Raw genomic sequence first — 24,143 nt, forward strand, 5'->3', positions numbered from 1 at the left:
GGGGGAGAAATCAAATTGAATCAACTCCTCTCAGCCAGCGGACTGAGAGTGGACAGAAAACAGCTCTAATAACAGGGGAAGGTTCCAGAGGCGGGAGCAGGCGGACAAAATCAGGCCTAATCAGGCCTAGCAGGAGGGGTGCCAATCACCCGGCCCAGCCAAGAGGAAGGCCGAGTGGAGGAAGCACGGAAAAGGGGGCAGGCCGGGCCTCTGGACGGGCAATCAGAGCAGCCCCACACCCCACTCCCACCTCTCCTCTGTATTCTGGCTGCAGTAGTGAGAATGTGAGCAGAGGTTAGCCAGTGTGTAGCTGGGAGTCCAGGAGGGACTGGCCATCCTGGGGCTACAGTGCAACACTCCCCACCCCCGCCACCATGGTCAGGCATGAATTGGAAGCCACCAGTTCCAAGGCAAGCTCCACAAGGCAAAGAGCATTGGCCACGGCCGTGTGGGCCAAGCGATAGGGCTGAGCCTTCAAAGGAAACCACGGTTCCATCCCTTGGGAGCCCGTGAAGGATGTTTCAATCTCTTCACAGTGAGGGAATCGTTTTACAACCACATTTAGATTTAGGGGTCAGGGCCTGCTCCTCCTCAGTGTTGAGGATGATCTAGCATCCTTCCAGGACTGGGGTCAGGGCTGCCTCCTGTCCAGCTACCGCAATGGGTGAGGACAGCCTTGTGCTCCCCATGAGTTACCAGGAAGGAGAGATCTGCATGTATTGAACAGGCTCCCAGGTCGGGAGCCCAGGCTGCAGGAAACTGCATAACACAGCCTTATGTGTCCCAGTCTTTCCCAGCAGCAGATCATTTAATCTCTTTAGTTCCTGCTGAGAGAGAATTGGGGTGAACCAGAAACAGGTCCAGGTACTCCCAGCCTTGGGGAGGCGCTAAGGGAGTCATTGTCCCTGGCTAAGAGGAAATGACTTTCTGACAAGTTCATCACATTGGTCTTGTGTCTTGTTTCACTCAAACAAGACGATTTGCATCTTCCATGTTCTCATGTTGTCAGATGTGTCCCCTGATGGGGGCTGTTTGCTGCTTGCTGTTTACTCAATAGTGTTACCTGTTGGAAAATCTGCCTGTTCAGCCGGGAGAGCTTTAGATGCCAGCTGCCATCTTGCTGTGGATTCTCACTTGCTCTGGAGTTTTAGCCATGGATTGCAGAGCTAACAGGTGCCACCTGGGTCCCTGACTGCAGCAGCAGCTGGACCAGCCTCTACATCTGCACCAGTTGGGGACTGGGGCTGGGATAGTTCCCAAGGACATGGCTAAGGGAATGTGGCCCTGTGCTTGTGTTCTTGGGGTAGCAACCCTCCAGGCCAAGAGCAACTCTGCCCCCTGCAGAGGGGCAGCAATGCCAGGAGGACATCCAGGGAAGCACCAGGGCCAAGCCCAGGTAAGGTTGAGAGCTAAGGGTTGGGGAGCCTCTCGCAGACTTTGGTGTCCACACTGCTCTGTCTGTAGCCCCATCTCCTAGTGACTTGACAGCCACAGGATCTCACACTCAGACAAGGAAAATCATGGTTGCTGCACCTATATCAGTTCTCTTTACCTGCCACAGCCTCTCCTACGAATGCCCCTTGCCCACGTCCATCCATATGCCCAGATGTTCTTGTCCACCTGCAGAACATATGCAGACAGAGTTGAAAACGCAGCGACTATCTGTGGGGAAGATATGTCTTAAGTGTTTGTCATGTACCAGGCAGAGGAACCCTATGGGAAATGTAGTGGCATTGATGTGATGTGATCAACACCATGAAGGATGCAGCCATGACTCTAGGAACCCTCTGAATGGGCCCCAGCCAGGTTCAGGGAGGTAGCAGAACTTCCTAAGGGAAGTGGTAATCATGTGAGACTGAAAAGTGCATAGGCCTTTGTCCCTTGCATCTAGGACATTGCTTAGCATGCTTTGGGTGCTTGAATGAATAAATGAATGAATGAGGGTACATGTTTCAGGCCGAGAGAGCAGTGTAAGCAAAAACACCCACTGGTACTGATATGGGCCATCAGGAGACAGTGAGGGCTCAGACTCCTTCCTGCTAGACCTCCTGATGCGGGGGAAGGAACGCTGCTGTCACTGACGCCTCCTGCAAAGCATTCCAACAGGGTAGGGCCAGCTGCTGCTCTCCCCTGCCCATTAGCACCATGGACAGAGCAAGTGCTATGGGAACACCTGGGGAAGAAGTTCCAGGGCGGCTGTTTCTGAGTTATGCCTCTCCCCAGATGAGGAGGTATCACGTGGGGGCGAGACAGGTGTACAGCCCAGGCCTCATCTAGGAGGCAGCCAGGTGCCTGTTCCACACGAAGCCAGCGTGACTGGATCATGTTGTGTGCAGGCAGGGTGGCCAGGGAGCTGGACCCAGGCCAGCAGACTGCAGAGCAGGGGCCGACCTGGAAGACAGGATGAAGTGGAGGGCATAGCTGCACGGTCAGATCGGGTTTGTCCTTGGATGTGTTGAGTCTAAAGCTTCCTTGAGTCAATCGTGTGCAGCAATCACCTGGGTAGTGGTTTGTTCAGCACACAGAGTGGCCTTGGTGATGCACAAGGGGATCAGGAACAGCGAGCCCCTGGACCTGCCTGCCTGAGGCCAGCCCCAGCACCACCACCAGTGGTGGGGTGGCGTCCACCAGCCAGGAGCCTGTCAGCCCACAGTGACAGAGTGCAATTCTCAGCGCCGTCGGAGATTTGGACTCAGCAGTTGGCTCTAAGTGCTTTCTGCCCTGACAAACACCTGGGGCTGCAGGAGGGCTGAGATGGGGGGGGGGGCAGGGCGGAGGAGCCCCAGCCTGCTGGGAATTGCTGAATCCCTGAATCCCTGCTGTCACCCAGGGAAGTGAGGGGGAGGTGGCTAGAGGGCCCAGACAGGAGGGCGTGGTCTTGTGGGTGAGTGGGGGGGGAGGGAGTGGGAGGTTAGAGGACTGACTGACCTGTTGTGTTCCAAATCTAGTGGCTTGGGAGGGTAGCACCAGCTGAAGTCCCAGAGGGGGTGTGATGGAGTCTGACAGCTGCTTCCCTACCTCTCCCCTGCACCCCCAGTTCTCCTCTCCCCTACTCCCTTCCCCCAGTGTCATCTTTATCTTTTTCATTAGCAAAGATTTTAGTAAAGGCACCTGGTCTCTTCCAAGGGGAGGCAACTAGGCAATGGTAAGCAAAACCTGGGGCAAGTACAGTGGGTAGGGCTGCAAAGAGGCGATCCAGAGTGGCTGATGTGGGGAACCTAGATAGGCAGGGTACTGTGTCTGCACTTACGGACACCAGGAAGAAGGAGATAGTACAGTTAGGGTAGTACTGAGTGGTTGTTGTTGCATCTTTCAGGAGAAGGCTTCATCCCAGACCAGTGTCTAGCTGCCCCTGATGAGATTGCCAGGTGCATCCCATGGCAAGGCTGCTTGCTTTGCCTCTTGTGCCCAGCACAGCCCCAGCTCAGGCACAGCCCTCCATGAGTTCTCCAGGCCCTTGCTTGGAGCCATCGTGGCTCTGACAAGTGCCATCCTGACTGCAGTTGCTGTGATTGATGACCTATGGGGCAGACAGTAAATGATTGTCCCAGGAGTTCCAAGAGCGAGGGTAATTAGTGCTGTTAACAACGATGGGTGATTAATTGGTGTGCTCAGGACCGGAGTGAGTGTGGGGGAAGGTGAGCGGGAGAAGATGCTGGAGTCCCACTGACACCCACTGTGAGCGGCAGTCAGCATTGGGCCTCTGAAACTGCACCAGACTACATGGACCACATGGAGAGCAAGGGGCTCCTGGGGGGAGGACAGGGCCCATAATACAAGCTCCTAAACAGAGAACTCGTGGTGGAAAGACCCATGTTTGGCCTCCACCTGGTGTTCCCTGTTACAGAAGGCTGCTGTGGGTGCAAGAGAAGACAAGTTGGGGTGCCCAGGCAGTGGGGGCAGGAAGCACTGGGCACAGAGGAGACCGGATCCCATTGGGAAGTTCTCCAGGGAAAGATGCTCTGATCAAGGCAGCATCTAGCCTTTAAATCCCAAAGGTGTGCTGGGCTGGGACTCCTGAGACCGTGCCTGGGACCAGCACTGTGCTTGATTGGCACTGTCTGCCCTCAGCACAGAAGGTAGGTTAGGCAACTTGTATGCTAGCCATTGTGGATCTTAAACCCACCTGAGCTGTTCATAGGGTCGTGGGTGGCCTCCTGTTTTTCTTCAGTGTGGTTTCCTAGAATTTCATTGTTCCTTGACTTCCGCTGTAGGTGCTGGGACAGTGTGGGAGGCACACCAGGAAGCCAACTGTGAAGCCAGCATCTTGCAGTCCCTTACCACTTCTCAAGATCTGAGTGTGTTTTTGCAGGGATTGTACTCACAGTTACAACACCCACACCTCGTGTGGGAGAACCTGGGGAATATCATGGGCGTGACACCTGACTCCGGCTTCTTCCTTATGTACACCCTGGGAGGCAGTAGGAATGGCTCAAGGGGCAGTGGGGTGGCCCTGCCACCCAGGTGGGAGCTCTGGGAGTTCCCAGCTCCATGCTTTGGCTCCACCCAGTATCTGCCCTTGAGGGCACTTGGAATCTGAGTGGGTAAATGGCAGCGTCGTTCTGTTTCAGAAATACATTAAAAAAAAAAACCCCACTAAAGCAAGGCGCCAGTGAGAAGCACTGGGCTGAGAATGGCGATCCTGCTGGGCAGGGCACTGCTCCTCCTGGGAAGGGGCTGTTATCGGGGAGTCCCATGTCCACCTCTCTCCTTTATGTCATTTGATGCTTTTTCCTGTTTCCTCTTGTCTTTAGGGACCAAGTCTGAGGACATTAAGAGGATTGTCCCTCAAGCATCTAGGTCTTGTTCTTGTACCCAAAAACCCCCCCTCCCAAGTCATGCTGGGGCTTGGGGTGAAACACCAGGACCTGTCCCAGTGTAACCTACTTCTTAGGAACAATTGGTTGCTGGAACCATGCCCTTTCCACCTTCCTCCAACCAAGGTCCACACAGAGCCCTCACTACCACGATCCCTGCTTGCACCGTCTCATCTATAGGGCCAGACAGCATGCAATGGAGTGCTGGATCCTGGGGGCGGCAACATCCTAAGCATGCTCCTGCCATGGGGATCACCGAGTCTAGGGGAGGGATCTGAGAAGAAAAAGGGTGCCTTGGTGTGGGCACAGCAGATGCAGAAAAGTCTGGAAGAGGCATCCCTTTCCTGCAGCAGAGCTAGCCCATGGTCGGCCTCCCCCAGCTGATAACCCGTCAAAGGCACCCTTGCAGCAGAAAGCAAACACACATATTTGCCAGCTACAGTACAAGCGAGAGCGGCAAACCTAATGATTCGTGATTATTATTTGAAGGGTCCCACTGTTACAGATTTATTTGTCATTTCTTGTAATAACACCGATGGTAATGAATTCATTTGTATTAATGTGAGTGTCACGCGGACTTCCGTCGAAATTCCGCATTAATTAATGTACCATTAAAACAAAGTGTCGCCCAATTAATATCAAACGGAGGTAAGGCTGCCAGGGTCCCCTTCCTCTGGGTTTCATTTGTAATTCATGGTGTTAGCACCCCAGCATCATAAAAGGCATTTGCAATTCCCACCCCTGTCTCTCTTCTTTTGTGGGGGCAGTGAGTTGGGTGCCCCAGGAGCTGCCCACCCTCCCCTGGGTGGGGAGCAGGGGTTGAACCCGCAGGAGGGTGGGGATGACTTTGTTTCTGGTTGGGAATTGATTTCTGTGTTCTTAATTGCAGGAGGGGGTGAGGGGGAGTCCTTGGAACTTCCTGATCAGGTTGTCCATCAGTTTGAATCACAGGAAAGCCACCTGTTGTGGGTTCCATTAGGGGCTGGTTTGTTTCAAGTCTGGTGTCTTCATTATTAACAGTATATTTGAGAGGTGGAGAGATGGAAAGAGCCCCCCATACCGCTGGTTCACTCCCAAGTTATTGGCAGCTAGTCTGTGGCTGGAGCCAAAATGGGGATCCAGGAACATAATCTATGTCTCCCACATGAATAACAGGAACCCTAGTGTTACTTGAGCTATCCCTCCTGCCTGCCAGGGTCTGCACTGCAGGGACATGGAGTGCAGGGTGAAGCCAGGCATCAAACCCAGCCAGTTCAGCATTGTCCTGACAGGCGAGGACATGGCTGTGCAAGGCACAATGGGGACCCCGGCTCTCCGTGTTTTCTTGGGGTCATCTGATGGCCTCTCCATGGTCTCCATGTCAGGATGCCAGGCTGTGAAACCAGGACTGGGGCTTGGTTTACCTGGCACAGTAGACCCAGCACTCAGACTCCTGCCCCCTTCCCAGAGTGCCCAAGGCTCTCTCAAGCTCCCGATCATCCCCTCAGCATGGCACGTCCCAAGGACAACATGGTGTCCTCCCCGACCCCAAGCAGTGTTCTGCACAGGGGCGCTTCTCCCTGGTAGAAGCAGGACAGGCTGCCCTTCCTGGCAACAGTGAAATCCCTTGAGTGATGACGTCAGTAACCACTGTTCCTGGGGCCAGGCCCTGGACTAAGAGCTTGAATCATTTTCTCCCTAAGAGCCACAGATTCTAAATTTGTATTTATTTAAGAGAAAAAAATCTTTTGAGACAGCAACAGAAATGGAGAAAGAGAGAAGATCACATCCACTGGTTCACTCCCCAAATGCCTGCACTCACCAGGGCTGGACCAGGCCAATGCCAAGAGTCTGGAACTACCCCGCCCCCCAGGGCTCCCCTTGGTGGCAGGGACTCCACCAGGAGTGTGCAGCAGCTGGAACCCAGGAGGGGAGCAGCCAGGGCTCAATGCAGGTCATCCAGTACTGGTGCTTGTATTGGCAGCTTACAGATTAGGAAACAAGCTCTGAGAGCTTCCAGACCTGCCCAAGGTCACACAGAATTGGAAGACGGCAGTGAGATGGGCATCTGGGATTGTCACACTGATGTCTCAGTATGAGCCATCCGTTTGGATCTGGGGATTCATCTGAAAGCTGGTACGGCAGGCTCACAGGGGCCTTGTGCTCTCCTGGGGAAGTCCTTGTGTCTTCCTATGACCCACAAGCGGGGAGCTGTGCCCTGCAGTCGCAGCATGGGTGGGCACTCATGGCTGGCCAGGAGCATTGTAAGTGCTGCTTTGTCCTCAGGAGTGCTGGGTGTCTCGGTGGAGAGCAGAGCTATGGGGAGCAAAGCAGGCAGAGAGAAAAGTGTCTTTGCTGATGTTTACTTCCACCTTCATACATACAGAGAACTGTCCAAAAGCAAGGGGGGCTGGCTGTGCAGCCAGAGAGCCTTTGGTTAAACTTCTGGAAGAATTTAGAGCTGCGCCCTCAGAGAGTACTGGTGGCTTAGCTCACTCATTGTCTAGACAAGGACCTGAAGGCCACATGGGTTTGTACCTTGTCTAGTGTCTCACACACACAGGCCACATTGATACAGATCTTCTGTCTCTCCATTCCAGATGCTTTCCAACACCCTGGGATGATGCCCCAGAGGCAGCACCTACTGGTCTTATTAGGATAAAGTGGGGGGTGTCAGGGCTGAACAGGGAGTGAGTGCCTGCAGTTAGGAATTCTGCTGCTGTGACCCTGGGTGTGATCTCAGTCCCATCACCCTCATCATCCAGATTCAGTTCCCCACATGGGCTGCGAGGGCAGCCTCCCTCCATTATGGCTGGGACACTTGGGGATGTCAAAGCTGGATATCTACAGCACCATGGAAGTTTATGGAGTGAGTTGGTTGTGCTGCTTGGGTCTAAGTGTTGCTCAACCTACTGAAACCAAAATTATCTCCCAAGATGCCACAGCCTAGTTGGTCTTGGCAACAGAGCTGGGTGCACCTTGGCCCAAGACCCTTGCCTCCCTCAACCCTTGCTTCCCTGCAGCCCAGTGTCACACCTCCCCCCAGCTCTGTCTGCCATAAGCCCTGGGGCACCAAGTGACAAGTTCCACTTATCCTGTCACACCGCCTGAAGGGCCATCACACCGCCTGGAGGGCTGGCAGCAAAAACCCACAGCAGGTCTAACCCAGGCCTTCTCTGTCCACTTTATCTGCCCCTTCAGAATGCACACCTGGCTGGGCACATGCGTGGGAGGAGCCCGGGGCACGGAGGGGAGATAGTAGAAGAGAAGCCGCCTAAGCTGTCTTTTCATTCAGAATCCATTTGTTAACCACAGCTTCCCTTAGATGTAAGGCCCGCCCAAGGGAGAGTTGCATATTCATTAACTTGCATATTCATTGTGTTTAATGTGATTCATTATCATGCAGGGGGAATGAATTTGGGGGTTGGGAGATGGAACCCCACTTGTGAGCGATGGGTCTGGGTACAGAGAGCTTGGGGCAGCATTGGCGGCTGCTGTGTACTCAGAGCAGGGACCCTGGGATTTGGGGAGTGGATGGCATAGGTTGCCCAGAGCAGTCCCTGCTGAGAGCACAGCAAGGACCTCCACTTTCACAGCCCACCCTCTGCTCCCAGACCTTCCCACTGTAAGTCACTTGCCAGGAACCTCAGTTTACATACCCTTATCTGACCACACCTGTCCCCAGCCTCTGTGTTTGCCTCTCTGGGTCATGGCATGGTGACAGAACTCAGGGTTTATTGGGTACCTGGTATGAAAACTCTGCACATGACCTTGTATTCTTGCTCAAGTCTCACAGTAACCTCACCGAGCAAGTTGTCCTGTTATGTTTGTCTCCTTGTGCAAAAGCTGAGGCTCAAAGAGGCTGCTTAACTTCCCTAAAGTCACACAGCACATCAGGGATGCCCTTGGGATTCTGATTTCAAATTCTCTGAAGCTTTTGCTCCCTCCAGTTTTCTCCTTTATGGTGTCTGTTCTCCTGCGGATGGACCTCTGGTGATTACTCTGAGCCATTTCTCTGCTGTAAAGACAAGGAGGGTGAGTATGGCCAGGACAGTTCCATACTGTGTGCCTCCAAGAACATGCTAGGGACAGATGCTTGAAGCCTTGACAGGTCCACTTCCAGCATGAGCCTGCAGGTGCCTGATGTCTGTCACCTACAAACTGTTGGTTCGCTGCATGACTTCAGCCACCCATCAGTACCCAGAAGCATCAGAGTAGTCCACAACACTTGGCTGGAATGCTAGCATCCTAGCTTCTTAGGGTCACCTTGGCAATCTCCCCACTCTGTGCTCACCAATCACTGAGAAAGGGGCAGGTAATGTTAAGAGTGTTATGGGGGTTCCGGGGCAGCCCACCTGTGTGTGAATCTAGCACTCTTACTCTTGGTCACATGGCCTGGGGCATTTGGAAGCTAGGACATTCAGCATCTACTTGGCACACTGCTGTGCAGATTGTAGCCGATAACGCATGTAAAGTGCTTGAACCAGTCTGGTGTGCAGCAAGTCCTAAGTGTGAGTTATTTCCCTTGAATCCAAAATGTCTTTTGCTTTTTTTTTTTTTAATTCCCACGAGTCCCCATACTGCTCTCAGTCAATGCTTTCCAAAACCTGCCAAGTCCCAGGGCTCCCTGCGGTCCTGAGCACAGAGATAGCATCCTCGACACAGGTGCCCCAGGCACTGGCTTGTCGGAGAGGAATCTGCTATGGTCACATCAGACCCTCCCTGGGCTCTCCCTCCTGTCGAGTGCTCTTAGGATCCCTTTGTCCAAGTGCACAGGGCCAGAAGTGCTTCCCATCCCAGAGGGTTCCAGATTTACAAACATGTTCATGGCTTCTCCAGCCGAGGATCTCTAATCCAGATTTTTGAGTGTTATATTAGTGCTCATGAAGTTTGGGGGCAGGCAACAGGTATATGTGTGCATGACTGGGAGGAGGCAGTGCTGTAATAGTTACCTGCATCCCATATTGAAACTCCTGGGTTTAAATCCCTGTTTTTCTTCCCATCCAGCAGGGGATGGCTTAAGTGTTGAGTCCTTGCCACCCACTTGGGAGATGAGGATGGAGTTCCAGGTTTCTGGCTGTAGGCTGGCCCAGCCCTGGTTGTTGCAGGCAGGCATTCAGGGAGTGAGCTGGCTCTGGCTCTTCCTTTCACATCAGAAAATTAAACTTTTTAAACATTTCATAGATTTTGGGGCATTTTGGATTTAGATGATTGAATAAGGTAAGACAGCTCAACCTGCATTACCTCATTTTATATTCACCCCACCTCCATGCAGAAGGCAGGATAGGGATTGCTGTGCCATTTCCTGAATGGTAGCAGAGGCACCAGGCATTAACCCAGTGACAGAGAAGGAAGTGAAATAGACTGTGACCCAAGGTGTTTTGTTTCTGAGGTTTTCCCAAATGGACCAGTGGACATAAGGGTAGTAACCACTGATCTCTCCTGGCTGGCAGAAGTTGGTTTGCAAGTCCTTGCTAAAAAGAGGAAGGGAAGAAATGGCAGTGGCTGCTCAGACTGATCTCTCAGGTTGGAAACCCAGTGGGAGAGTACCAAGGATTGGGTTTCCTCCTCTCCACCGCCCAGTTCATGCCTGCACTCCCAGTTACTGCTCCTGCTCCCCAGAGAGGAAATGGAATCCCTGCCCCCAACCAACAGTGGGTCTGGTGTTGCAGTGAGTCATGATGGCAGGAGACTTGTGTACACAGCCATCAGCCAGGCAGTCTGTCAGCAGGGTTGTGTCCCTATGCTGTACCATGCTGCTGCCCTCTGCACCTTCTAGTCCACAAGGAGGATGCCTGGAGGAGGCAGGTGCTTGAGCAGCCCTGAAGAGTGGGCACTCAGGGGAGGCAGCTCTGGGAAAATCTAATTCCATCTCACTCGTTCCTCAGGAGGACCACTGGGCTGCTATGGGGCTGAGGAAAACTGCTTGGGATCCTTTTAGCTTCTAACTGGAAAAGAGACGTGGCCATTTCACACCAAGTAGCAATCTTGACTTTGAAGATAAAGCCTCCGAGAGGGAGGGTGAGGAGCATCAGACATACTCTGGTGAGGCCATATCCAGCCTTGTACAGTGGGAGACTGTGTGAAGGCTGTGTGAGACTGTGTGAAGCCAGCAGGTATGTGCCTGACTGGGAGGAAGCAACATTGCTGCTGAGCCAGGGCTTGTGTACTAGAAATGGAGTATAACCAGGAGCCTTTCCTAAGGAAGGAGGAAAGAGAAGTGATTCTGGGAGCCAAAAGGGGCAGCACGCCTAGTGGCTGGCACAGATAACGGTGTGAAGGAAGCCGAGGTCTTGGGAAACAGGGAAGGGCGAACTTGGTGGTATTGGAGGCCTGGGAGATTAGGCCTTGGGGGTCAGGGATGAGGAAGCAAGCAGGGACTTTCCCCAGGTTGGCAAAGAGGGGTGCTCAGTGGTATAGACATAGGAACATGTGTTGCCTGGAGGAGGATCATCGTCCTCTCCCTTTAGGGAACGTGGTGATCCAGGTGGTATATGTGTGAGCCTAATAGCTGCAGAGTGCAGCTCAGCTCTTCACTCAGCTCCCTTCACCTTCTCTACAGTCCTAGATGCTTTGCCGTTACTCACTTCCCTCCCTGGGAGCTGAAGTCCCCCTCCCAACCTCTGCCACACCCTCCATCATTTCTGTCCCCTGCACCTGTCCTCCCAACATGGCTAAATCACTCTTTTATCTACCACTGAGTGGCAATGGTAATGGTAATGGGTATGCACGTGGTCCTTTGCTTTCCCTAGAAGCCCACCTTACTGTGTGGAGTGTGATGAGCCCACCACACACCCATCCTAAGTATCCTGATATGGTTGAACACCTGTCCCAGAAGACTGATTTGTAAACTTGAGTTTGTATTTTTCTTGGCAACATTCTGCCCAGAGACATCTTTCTCCTGTCCCAGTCTGGACAGGCTGTCTTTGCCTCACCTGGAGGCTGAATCGCTACAGGCCTGATGTGTGGGGGAAGGAGAACAAGAAGGAAGAAAAGACAGTTGTGCTGGGAGTTTGGCTTTCAAACAACTTTGTTTATATCTGAGCTGGGTACAAAATTCTAGAATGGAGATTGTTTCCCTTAATGGGTGATGTTATATCCTCCTTTGTTTCTGCTCACAGAGCTGTGATGTCAGTTGATTTTGTATCAGCTTCTTGTTTTCTCTCTGAAAGTCTCTAGGATGTGTGTGTACTAATCTGTGAAACTTCCTGGCTTTAGAACATGTGTGTTTTCTGGGCACATTGTGGTCTCTTTCACTCTGGAAACAGGTCCTTCAGATTTGCATGATTCTACATCACTGCTTGGATAGCTATGTTCTCCCTCTCAGTGCTGTTTTCTGTCTGGAATCCCACTAGCTGGGGCTGTACCTTTGGAACTGTTCCTTCACTGCTTTGCTCCTTTCACCCTCTGCCTAGTGTGCATCTGAATTTTGTTCTCCTCCCTTTCCAGGAGCATGCCCTCGTTGAAGGGTGCCACATCTTATTTAAGGATGTCAGAAATGTGTGTTGCTGTTGCTCCTTCTTACTGTTCTCTTCTGTCCCAGTGGAAGCTGTTTTTACACATTTTGTGAGCCTCAATTGTATCTTCCTATTTGAGAGTGAATTCACACTTGGCGGCCTGGTACTCCCTAGAGGTACTAGGACAGGTTTAGTATGGGTGGCTACTTGCCAGCTAATGGGTGGAGGTCCTAGCAAGAGGTTCCAGAACTTAGCCAGCATGTGTCCTCTCGTCTTCTCTGTGTCCTTGGTGGATTTATGCATTTTTAATTTCCTTATTATCATTTTGGTGGTGGAAGGCAGTTGAGACAAAAGAGAATGGGATGAATGTGTTCAATCTGCCATGTTTCTGGGAAGTCTTGATTCTTTTCAAACATTCACTGAATGCCCTCCATGGGCAACTGACAGTGCTGGAACCGACAAGCTGGCCCAGGCAAATAAGAATGAGAAGGGTAAGGAGTCCTTAGGGAGGGAGAGGGGGCAGTGAAGAGGGACAGAGTGGCCAAGGTCAGCAGGGCTGAAATTAGGAAGTCAGGTGGGCCACTCGGTCAGCACTTGGTTGGATTCCTTCTGGAAGTTCAGGAAAGACAGAGATGGGAGAGTGGAGTTGGCCCCAGAACAGAGCAGAGCAGTGACACAGGGCAAAACCCTCAGGGACTTCTTCTGCCCCCAGAGCTAGCACTTCAATCTGGCAATACCAGCACATACCTCACACCTTTGAGATCCAACAGAGCTCATCTGAGAACAGACACTGATACAAGAGACAGAAGGTTATGGCTTCCCACATCCTCTGTGGTGACAGTGAATCTGTGATGTGAGAGAGCTCACCTGTGATGTGAGAGCTCACCTATGACATGAGAGCACACCTGTGATGTCCGAGAGCTCACCTGTGATGTAGAGCATTCACCTGTAATGTGAGAGACAGCACACCTGTGATGTGAGAGCTCACCTGTGGTGTGAGAGCTCACCTGTGATGTGAGAGCTCACCTGTGGTGTGAGAGCTCACCTATGACATGAGAGCACACCTGTGATGTCCGAGAGCTCACCTGTGATGTAGAGCATTCACCTGTAATGTGAGAGACAGCACACCTATGATGTGAGAGCTCACCTGTGGTGTGAGAGCTCACCTATGACATGAGAGCACACCTGTGATGTGAGAACATATACCTGCAACATGAGAAAGAGCAGTACACACTTGTGACATGAGAGAGGTGCCTTTACTTTCACTTGTAGTTCTAGTTATGTGGGAGCCCATTTCCTTGTTTACAGTGAAGAATGCAGTCTTGAAGTAACCTCTTCCTTCTGAATTTTGTGCAGATTCAAAGCTTCCCACAGACCCCCTCCTCTCTCAGCAGGACCACCTCAGTCCCCCTTCAGTCCTTGTGGAGCAGAGTGTGACAGTCACCCTTGCAGAAGGGTCCTAAGCCCATGCTCCACCCTGAGGTCAGAAAGATGGTCTGAATTCAAATCTGTTTCCTGTGGAGAAGCTATGGGGACTACATTTCTCTGAGCCTGTCTGGTATATCCAAGACAATAGCTGGGATGGGAGGGGCTGAGTCCTTGTAGTGTCTCTCCCTTCTCCCCCACCTGCCCATGGGCACTGGCCTCTGAGCAGCACCTGTGTGGTCCAGCAGTGTCTGTTCCCAGCTCAGGTCCCTGCACCTTGTCAGAACTCCATCTGTCAGGAATTTATTACTAATGCATTTTATAACAGGCTCTATAATAAGATATTAAAGGCTGTAGCAGCATCTCACAAGCATTCCATAAATATTAATAGTGCCTTTAGAGATGGCACCTATGGTGGAAACAGAGGGCTTTTTGGCTGAGGTTTGACCAAGGGTATAAAAATAAATCCCATATCGGGAAGGTGCACTTCGTGCCCCACATGTCAGCAAGAGTGTGGCCAACCTTGCCTGCCCATCTTCCTTTCTTTGCAGCCTGATGTTCCTGCTGCTTTTCCTCTGTCCACAACTTCCCTCCACACCTCTTTTTCCATTCCCCTCACCGCTGCAATCTTGGCTTCTTGTGTACCCCTCTCCCTCCCTCCTCTCTCCATCCTCTTCCTGAACTCCCTTTCTCTCCACGTGGTCTTGTGGCATCTCCTCTCCCTGGCCGCATTTCCTCCCAGGCTCTCCTCCATCTCCGCCCCCCCCCGCCGCCGCCCCATTCCAGTGAGCACCCCGAGCCCCCTTTGGAGCAGCCCGGAGTGGAATGTAACCAAGCCTGCACAGGAGAAGTGAGCTATTTATCATGATTATTAACGAACAAGATCCCTTGCACGGCAGAACTTTCCCCGAGTCTATTCTTTTGTCACCCCAGGAGCAGCCAAAAGATTTATTTGTCTCTGAATTGCACAGGGTGGCCCATTTACAGCAGGTCCATCAGAAGTGATGCAGAGCTGAAATGGGAACTGGGAGAGGCAGAGCCTGCCCTGTCTGCGACCTGTGTGGTGTGGGCCGCTTGCAGGTGCAAGGGCCATGCAGGAGAGATGCCTCAACAGGCTCACCAGTGCCCCAGGGAACTGGTGGTGCAAGTTTTGAGGGGGAAGAGGGGAGCTGTCAATCAAGTGGTCCCACAGCCTAGGGTGGAGGTGCCTTGGAGGAAGGGGCACAGAATCAATTAGAAGGTCATGCCTCCAAGGGCCCTGGCTTCAAAGATGAACTGTGGCTGCCCCCATGCAACGAGAACAGGCCCAGAGCCAGCTGCTACAAGAGATGCAAGGAGAAAGGGTCCCTTAGAAGCAGGAAGGGCCAGCTCTTTGGCTTTGCCTCCCCAGACTAGCCAGGGTCCTGCAGATCCCTGTGCCCCAAGACACTAGAGGGCCCCTTTCCCTTTGGTCTTGCCTGCAGATGGCAGAGCCTGGTTCTGTTGGCTCTTGCCTAACCATGTCCAATCCACAGATCTGGTTGAACCCTGTCCATCCTCTGCCCACACAGATACTTCCCCAGGAGGATGCTAATTGTTGGGACCTTGGTATATTTGCATATGAAAAGGAGTGCCTGGAGACACTTGAAAAGCAGAAGAGCCCTCCCTCTTTCGCTATCCTAAGCCCTTTTATTCTCCCCTAATTCCCTCCTGACCTTGGAGACAGTGGGCATTGGGCCCTCATTAGCAGGCCCTGGACACTGGCTTGAAGCTTTGCTTTCTGTGTCCCTTGCTATAGGCATTGAGGGGACAGAAGTGCAGAGACCAGGGTTGGGACAGCCTGAGGCAGGGCTTCAGGTATGAGGAGCCCTTGCCTGTGGCTGCCGTGATGTGAGGGCGCTGGGTGAGAACAGGGAGCTGACAAGCCAGCACAGAGTCACGGTAGTGCAGCCAAGGACAGAAACCATGTCCAGAGGGGCCTGGGCAGATGGGGTGCATAGGCTGGCACTCCCCCTTGCTCACCTTTCGCTGGACCAATCCAATGTGATGAGGGTCTGTTGTCAGTAGGAACAAACATGGCTGCCTGGTCCATTTTCTTGAGCAGGTGTTGGGCTGCAGAGGGCCTCCTTTTTTAGAAGGAGAGGCAGCTGAAGGCATCTGGGTGGGTGAGGTGGAAGGAACACTGAAATCTGAGTCAAAGTGTCCAATTTCTAACCCTGGCTCTGCCTCAACTAGCTGCAAGGGGAGGAGCGAGGCATGGTCTCTTCTGCACTCACTTTCCCCATCTGTGTGTACTGGGAAGGTTCTAGTAGCAGATGCCTGAGCCTCCTTGCAGCTCCTGCATTCCATCTGTCTCAGAGCAGTGTGTGGATCACAACTGGAAGCGTTGGGAGACTCCTGGCCTCAGGTGTCCCCCCACCCCTTGGGTCCCTCCTTTCCTCTCTGGGGCTCTGATCCACAGAATTGGTCTGCAGCAACAAGTGGTAGAGGTGTTCTATTTCTGAAATTGTAGGTGCCCATTTAAGGTATCCAGATTCAAATGGAGGAGAGAGACTTTCTGGTGTCTCCCCCTTTAACAAGGGCTCCTCTGGCTTTGCCTATCTGATACATTATACCCAGTTATTGAGTTACTGTCCTTGGCCCAGTGAGCAAATCGCTTTTTCTTTTTCCTTCCTTCCTCTTTCTCTTTTCTTTTTTTCCTCCTCCGCTCTCCTCCCCACTCCTCTCTTGTCCTCCCATTTCCTACCCCTCTTCTCCTCTCCTCTCCTTTCTTTTCTTTTCTTTCTTCACCAGCTCTCACATAATGCTCCCACACATCACCAGCAGGAAGGTACTGGTCGCAGCTCCACTTTACAGATAAGAAAGTAGGGGCCCACAGAAACTTGCCTGCGTGTGTCTGAGGTCTCATCTGCCACCAAGTGGACCACAGGATTAAAGGGAAGGTGTCTCAGAGGTCGAGCTCTGAGCTGGCAAGATTTATGCCTTCAGGATGCTGAGAAACCCATGTGCTGCTGGCCTATGAGGAGATCTGTGTCAAGGTCTTAGAGCTGTGTGTCTGTCTGTGCCTCCTCTGAGTGCTTGGATCAGTCCCCAGCAGGTGTGTTGGTGAGCTGACCCACCCCACCCCACCCCACCCTATCCCCAGGTGTCCCTGCTGGAGCACAGCACCCAGAACCTGGAAAGCAGGCTATCAGCTTTTTCTCTCTGCTGGCTGGTCAGGCATGATTCAAGCCTTTCCTAAGTTATGCAGAAACAAAATGGGTTTCACTGCAGGGCATAAGATGAGACCGAATCTAAGAAGGTAAGAAAGTGGGACTGTTGCTTCTTCCCCTCTTTCCCACCGTGCATGAATTTTGCTCTTAAATCGTCTGATCAGGCCCTCTGGGAGCCTTTGCACAGACCACACCCTGTAGACAGATGCTATACCCTCTCCTGCCTGAGGCCTGAGCTGGGAAGCTCACAGCCCCGGTGAGCTGTTCCTCTCCTCTGGGCACCTGCTAGAGGAGGTGGACATGTGGCTAGATGGTTGGATACGCCCCCAAGTGGGTTCTCCTGCTGCCACTCTGAGTGCATAGGCACATCCCCTCCCATGGGTGTGAGTGCAGACTTGCATGGTGTGATTTGTTCTGGATTTGTAGGACCAGCTCTGGCACTCTTGTGTGATAGTGGTAGGGGAGAACAAAAGAGAACCTCATAGTCTAGAACTTCAGGATGCTCTCAAGGCCAGAGTCTTCCTGTGGGCATGCCGGGGAGCCCTGGCCAGGACATATAGGGCACCTCAAGGTGCATGCTTGCAGGGTGCCACCCAGAAATAGGGCATCTCTGGCAGTTCCCATAAAGGCATGTCTGGGATGAGCCTGCTTACAGAGGGGTAGGCAGGGTTTGGGGAATGTGGAGGCACCCAGGGGTTGGCTAAGAGCTCTAGATGGCTGGAGCTGGAGCAAGTGGGCTGTCATACCCTAAGCCCTTCCGCCCCTGCCCCTTGAGATCCAGGCAGAACCTGTGCTGGGGCGCTGGGGTTAGGGAAGATCTGGTGGATGGTTGGGGACACTGCACTTCTCCGACTTGAGCCCTTCCCATGCACCGCCCCCGCCCCACTCCCCCACCACCCCACCGCTTACTCTCAAAGGTGCTCTTGCCTGCATTGCTCTGAGGGCATCCAGAGGCTAAAGTCCCAGTGGCTGTGGGCTGCCTGTTGTCAGATTTACACTGCTGAGCTTACATCCTCTTCACACTAACTGGATGAGTGATGATTAATTGCAGTACACTGATCAGGGACCACAGATCGGAGGGATGAAGTGACTAACGTAAAAATACCTGGAGAGGTTGGGAATCCAACAGGTGATGGCTCTGGGGGTCTCTGGAAGTCTAGGCCCTGTGTATTTGCTTCTGCGGCAGGTGGGGGCGGAGGGGTGGTGGTGGGTCGATCTACCTGCCTCCCCAGATATGGAGCTATAGAAGGCAGACCCAGCAGGGGAAAAGCATGTTCATGGTGCTGAGGTGCAAAGGGGCCAGCTAGGTCTAGGGAATGCAAACAGTGTCACACCACCAGTAGTCAACACTGTGAGGGACCAGACAGAGCTCCACCATGAGAGTAATGTGCAAGGACACTAGGGAGTCTGGGATAGTCCTCCCACTTCCTCTTGTCCCCAGTGGACAGAGTGCTGGATCAAGAGCATGTCCTGAACTGAACATGCAGCCTGCAGGAGGCGGAAAGGTGCAAGCTAACCTGGAATGGAGCTCTGCAGGTGTCAGGGGACCTGGTCTCCATCCCAGTGTAAAGAGAACACAGAGGATATGTCTATGTCCTAGGGGGACTTACCTGCCAGCCCCATACTCTTGGCTAGGAGGTGCCAACCAGGTGGGTATCATAGAGGAGTTAGGGAAATAACTGTCACTTGTGTCTTAGAGAAGTGGTAAAGTGGAGGGCTCAAGATCATGAACTTGGAATTAGCTAGAACTGGACTCTAGGTCTTGTATTACCACTTTCTCTCTGTGTGACTTTGGGGAAAATCACTCAACCTCTTTGAGCCTCAGCTTTCTTTTCCTGGGTCAGAGCTGCCTCCCAGATAGCCACTGTGACACGGGTGACAGGTGCAGCCAGAAGCACAGGGCTGCCACACAGCACTCAGTGGTGGGTTTCACATTTCTGTCTCCATGAAGAACTTCACCAGATGCCTATCCTCTGGCTTGTCCAGAATACACTGAATTACAAATAAATCCACTCAACCTAGATTCAGTGGACATGACCTAAGTTTCAGACCCTATGCCAGTTTCTGCCAAGATGTAAATTAGCGTCTAGGCAGGGGAGGTAAATGAATGCTCAGGGCAAAGCAAGGGGCTGGCGTGACTGTATAGCAGGACACTCACCTTGCTTCTCCCACCCTTGAATCCTCTTCGGCCTTCCTCCCACAGCCCAGGCCTGCAGCATGGGCAACCAAGGGGAGTTGGTCAGAGGAAGCGCAACCACCAAGAAATGGGTTTCAGGCCTCAGAGACCCCTCATCCCGGACTCCGGGAGGAACAGATGAGCTCTGGAGCAGTGTTCTTATGACCACTGGGAGGCTATCAAACAGGAAAAAGAGCAAGCTGCTACGTGATGTTAAATTGCTGGGAACCCTTCTGGAATGAGAATGACCGAGGCCCGGGCTGGCTATCTGCAGGGATGCGGTTAATGGGCTCTGGGGAATGACCGCTTTGAGCTCCACTCACCCTCTCCCTGGCCTCGCTTTCATCCCCAGAACACGCCGGTGGGGACGCCCATCTTCATCGTGAACGCCACAGACCCTGACCTGGGTGCGGGCGGCAGTGTCCTCTACTCCTTCCAGCCCCCCTCCCAGTTCTTCGCTATCGACAGTGCCCGCGGCATCGTCACTGTGATCCGGGAGCTGGACTATGAGACGACGCAGGCCTACCAGCTCACAGTTAATGCCACGGTGAGCCACCATGCCTCGGGTCCCAGCATCTAGAGGGCTGCCTCTTCCCACCCTGGATGATGTTCCCTGGGGGTCCGTGCTGATGCTGTTGGCCATAGGAGAAGTGAACATGACAGCCAGTATGACCAACATTCCTGCCTGGCTCCTGGTGCTGTGCCTCACGCAGTCCCACACCTACTTTACAGGTGGGGAGACTGAAACTTAGAAGGAATTCAGTGACTTACCCTCTGTCACTTAAAGAGCCTGAGTCCAAAGGCTGCACTGGTAACCTTTCAGGACATTCGTAGAGCACTGTTTTCCTGCTCGCTATGACACAGGACGGAGCTGCTAACCCAGCAGCATCCTGACTCTAGCCAACATGTAGGCCCCAGAGCATCCAGGCATCCTGGGAACCACTTCTTCCAGTGGTGGATAGGAATGGTTGGACCACCCAGATTCCTGCCCATGCCCAGCTCTGGTCTGTTCCCCTAAGCCTGTTGCCCTGTTCCCTTGGCACCTGTGTGCCAAGCTCCCTGCTGACCCCCAGCAATGCCAGGGTGAATGAGTCAAAGGCAGGGGACATCCCATTGTATGGCCAGCACTGTTGAGAGTTATATAGCCTAAAAGTAGTAGGGGAGCAAGCGAGCTTGTCTGACTCCCAGAGCGGGAAGTGTCTGCTCACTTAGCACAAGCTGCCGGGCCTCTGTGGCAAGCTGTGTGTGCAAGGACCTGGGGACAGGTAAGTCATGCCTTGCACAGGGTCCTGATTCCTCTCCCCTCTGCTCCCAGCTGCTGTCCCAGGCTGCAGCTGGAGACCCACTGGCAGGAAGGCTGAGCATCCTTGGGCTTGTGTTTGTAAAGCTCAAGCCAAGAGCAAAGTGTGGAATCCCGCCAGGACCCACTGGCCTGACTCACCGTGCCTATTCCAGGCCTCACATTGCGGCATTGGGCGGCAGATCACGTGGCAGACCACAGAGCCCAGAACTCAAGCTTTGGGTCTGGGCTATCCTGAGGGTCTGCTTTTGAAAAACCAGGTTCCCCCAGGCCTTTCCAAGACCCAAGAGGCCTTAGGAGCCAGGAAATGCAAACAGCTCACTGGACCCTGGCCTATGGCCACTGCCTATGAGAAAGTAACTGCTATCCCTCCCCACCCATCCTTCATCACCAGTTGTCAGGGAGCAGATGTGTGCTGCCACTCATACCTTCACCTGCACATCTTTCCTTCCTGGCACCCACATACCTACACTGCCTTCCACCACCTGCCGTTTGCACATGCCTGGGCTCAGTAACATGCAGATTCTTGCTGTCTTTCACTGTGCAACTGGCTCTTCAGTATAATTTCTATCCACCATAAAAATGACTCTGGGGACAGGCAGGAATCTGGGTGGCCCAACCATTCGAAAGGCCTCGGATCACGCTGGGAAGAGAAACACAGTGAAATTGCTCTTAATCTCTCCACAATCAGGCCTGAGGCAGCAGACCAGAGGAGCACTAGATCTTTCTGGTGGATGATTCCTGGGGCTTGCTCCAGGATGGTGCTGTGCCCTCATGCTGATATATCCCCAGGGAGTTTCCCACCTGGGTTACCCATGGGGAAAGGACCAAGCCCCAGAGTCCCAGCTGGGACCTGACAGGGAGCCTGTCCCTTCAGATGTGCCCCTGCTGTCCCATTTCCCCAGCCTTGGAATGCATGCTGGGCTGCAGGCAGGGGTTAATGGGGAGGCGGGAGGTCACTTAACAGCAGGACCAGGAGGGCAGGTGCCAGGTTGCAAAGAGGCGATTGCCCACAAAAACCTGGTCATGTCATGTTAGAATAATTGGTGGCTCCTGCCCAAAACTCAGTGAACTCCTGCAAGACCTCTCCACCTGGTGGACATTTGTGACTGGGGCTGGGAGCTCTCCCTGTGGGCCCCATAGTCTTGGGGCCTAGAGGGCTCTCCCCTCTGCCCCTGTCCTTGGGCCCCTCTGCCTAATCCCTCCTACTTGAAGATTCTTTCCCCAGATGTACCCTCTCTCCATCCTGAAGGAACCCTACCCTTCCTTTGGGTGCCTCTGAGGCCTTCTAAAGACCACTGGCCTCCCTCCACCATCTGGAGCAGGTACCAAGTTTGTGATAATGTGAGTCACACTCAGTGCCATGCAGACCACCCTAACAATCAAGGGTGCCCTAAACTGGGAAGCACAGAGACCATTCAGCTGAGTTCCTTCATTCCACAGAGCAAACACTAAGAGTCTGAGGAGGGAGAAGAACTCACTGGAAGTCACCCAGCAGGTGGGCGGCTGAGCTGAAGCTGGGGGGGGGGGGGGGCCCAGTCAGGACTGTTGAAAGCAGACACTCTTAGACAGCCGACCTGAGTTTTGAGTCCCGATTACCCACTCACCTGCTGGGTGGATCTGGGCAGTGACTTACTTGTCTCTGATCTCTGTTAATGCACCTGAGGAATAGGCCCATAGTAGGGCAGGTACAAAGGAAGTGCTGAGAATATCTGCCACAGTAGCGGGCTATTGTTTTAGCCAACCGCACCCCCCACCACCACCGTGGTCACATCTTTTAGGGCCCTGGGAGGCAGCTCTCAGGTTTCCTTTCCTGGCAAGTTTTTGTAGGACTCAGTTCCCAACTGACTAAGAGGGTTTAGTGTTGCCAGCCTGGTCACAGCAGGTGTTCTCCCTGGTCCCTCAGGATTCCTTCCCCTGCCCCAAGATGTCACAGACCCTGGAGCGCCCCCTGCTGGTACTTGTGGTAAAGTCACTTGACCCAGAGCCTAGAGCTGGAATGCAGGCCTGTGGTGCTCTCTAGGGAGCCCCTGGTCCTACTTAATCCCCTGCTGTCCTAGGAGGAGGGGGACCGAAACTGGGCATGGAAGGGGCAGTGGCCCCTGCTGGAAACAGAGAAGAAGCTGTAAATGGAAGCATCTCTTCCCTACGCGGGTCATCCCATCCGCCAGATGACCAGTGTACACAGAGCTGGGGCAGGCAGAGGATGCAGTAAACCTGGTTCTAGCACAACCCTGCTTGGGACTCTGGAGCCCTTGGTTTTGTTTCCCTGCACACGTCAGTACTCACATGGATTCTTATCATACTTGAGCTTTCGAACTAAGCCGTTCCCTGCAGGAGTACAGGGTTGTGCAAGCATGAGTATGTGCGGACACATTTGTATGCCATATATTACAGGTCTGTGTGCAAGGGTGTATGCATGTCTGTGGCCTCATCTAACCCAGGGATGTGCACTGTGTTTCTTTCAGGACCAAGACAAGACCAGACCTCTGTCCACCCTAGCCAACTTGGCCATCATCATCACCGATGTGCAAGACATGGACCCCATCTTTATCAACCTGCCGTACAGCACCAACATCTACGAGCACTCTCCCCCGGTATGCCAGTCCTGGTCCCTGGTTGAACCCCGCCCTGCCTGGGTGTGGCAACCATGGCTGTCCTGGCAGTGAAGACCCAACACAATCCCACCTCTTCTCCTCTGAGCTCCTCTCTCACCCTCAAGGCTTGAGAGGGCAAGGAAAGGAGAATAGTTCCATGAGATTTGTCTTGGGTTGGAGAATGGAGCTGGGTATGGGCATTCCCATAGCATGTCAGCATGGCTCAGCCACTAATATTCTATGGTTCTGTCTACCTCCTGGCCAGTTGGCACTGCCTAAGGTGTTAGAGGCCTGGCCTCTGCTCGCAGGGATCCCTGAACCCACTCAGGACTTGGTTTCCCCAAGAGAGGCTCCTGAGTCTGCAATATGTCACAGATCTGTGGTCCCCAGGGCGAATGTCTGTACCCTGGATCACTCAGCTGTGACTTGGGGAGGGGTCTCTCAGTGCAACACCATGGGAGTCTGTGACAGTGCAGCCGTGTTCAGCAAGAGGCCAGGTAGGCAAGGACAGGCGTCCTTGGTCTGGAAGACACCAGGCTTCTGTGTAGCTAGAGGGATGTGTGCACTGGAGGCCCCTGAATGAAGCGTGGTGCCTCCTCTGAGCAGCCACAAGCCCTGCACATGCAGCCTCGAATGCAGTGGCTTTCGAGGAGACATGAACCCCCTCGTTTCAGAGATCTTGGTGTGCTTAGAGGAAAAACTCATCTCCTGGGGAGTCCAGCGTTGTTCTACCAAGGCACAGCGGGCCTCAGGGTGCCCTACATATCTGCACAGGCTCCTAGCACTGAGCATACATGAGGGCAGCTTCCCTGCAGCAGGTGCAGAGGATGCTCCTAGGCCAGCACCAGCTGGGAAAGCTCTTTTAGACCCTGGTCCCCTAAACCAGGTTCTTTGCAAGCCCTAGCTCCAGTCTTCAAAAGTATGGGCTATCATCTGGCCAATTCTGCCTCAGGGCCAGGAGAGGCAGGAGGGGCCAGGGAGCTGGGCTGTTCAGGTAGGGACAGCCACTTAGAGGGCAGAATTGTCCTCTCACTACTCCCTGCCTTGCCCTACTTGGCTTTGCATTCTGCAGGCAACGGGAATCCCAGCCTCTGAGCTCAAAGGCTGTCTTGGGATTGCCCAGCCCAGACCCAATTCTTGGGACTTGCCAGGCTGTCTTGGCTCTGCCCCATCTAGCTTCTACCAGGGATGTTTGAGAGAA

General features: G+C 53.3%; 1 protein-coding gene across 2 annotated transcripts in view; it reads left to right on the top strand.

Annotated features, from left to right (window-relative positions):
- The window catches only part of CDH23 (cadherin related 23), a 307,817-nt gene that overhangs the window by 90,825 nt on the left and 192,849 nt on the right, over positions 1-24,143 (top strand). For both annotated transcript variants that reach the window (XM_040975899.1, XM_040975900.1), the window contains exons 6-7: positions 19,398-19,592; positions 22,814-22,942. In XM_040975899.1, coding sequence (XP_040831833.1) covers positions 19,398-19,592; positions 22,814-22,942 — 324 coding nt within the window. The remainder of the gene's footprint in view (positions 1-19,397; positions 19,593-22,813; positions 22,943-24,143) is intronic.

Source organism: Ochotona curzoniae, unplaced genomic scaffold, assembly GCF_017591425.1.
Source record: "Ochotona curzoniae isolate NIBS_2020 unplaced genomic scaffold, NIBS_Ocur_1.0 contig_2692, whole genome shotgun sequence".
NCBI classification, from domain to species: Eukaryota; Metazoa; Chordata; class Mammalia; order Lagomorpha; family Ochotonidae; genus Ochotona; species Ochotona curzoniae.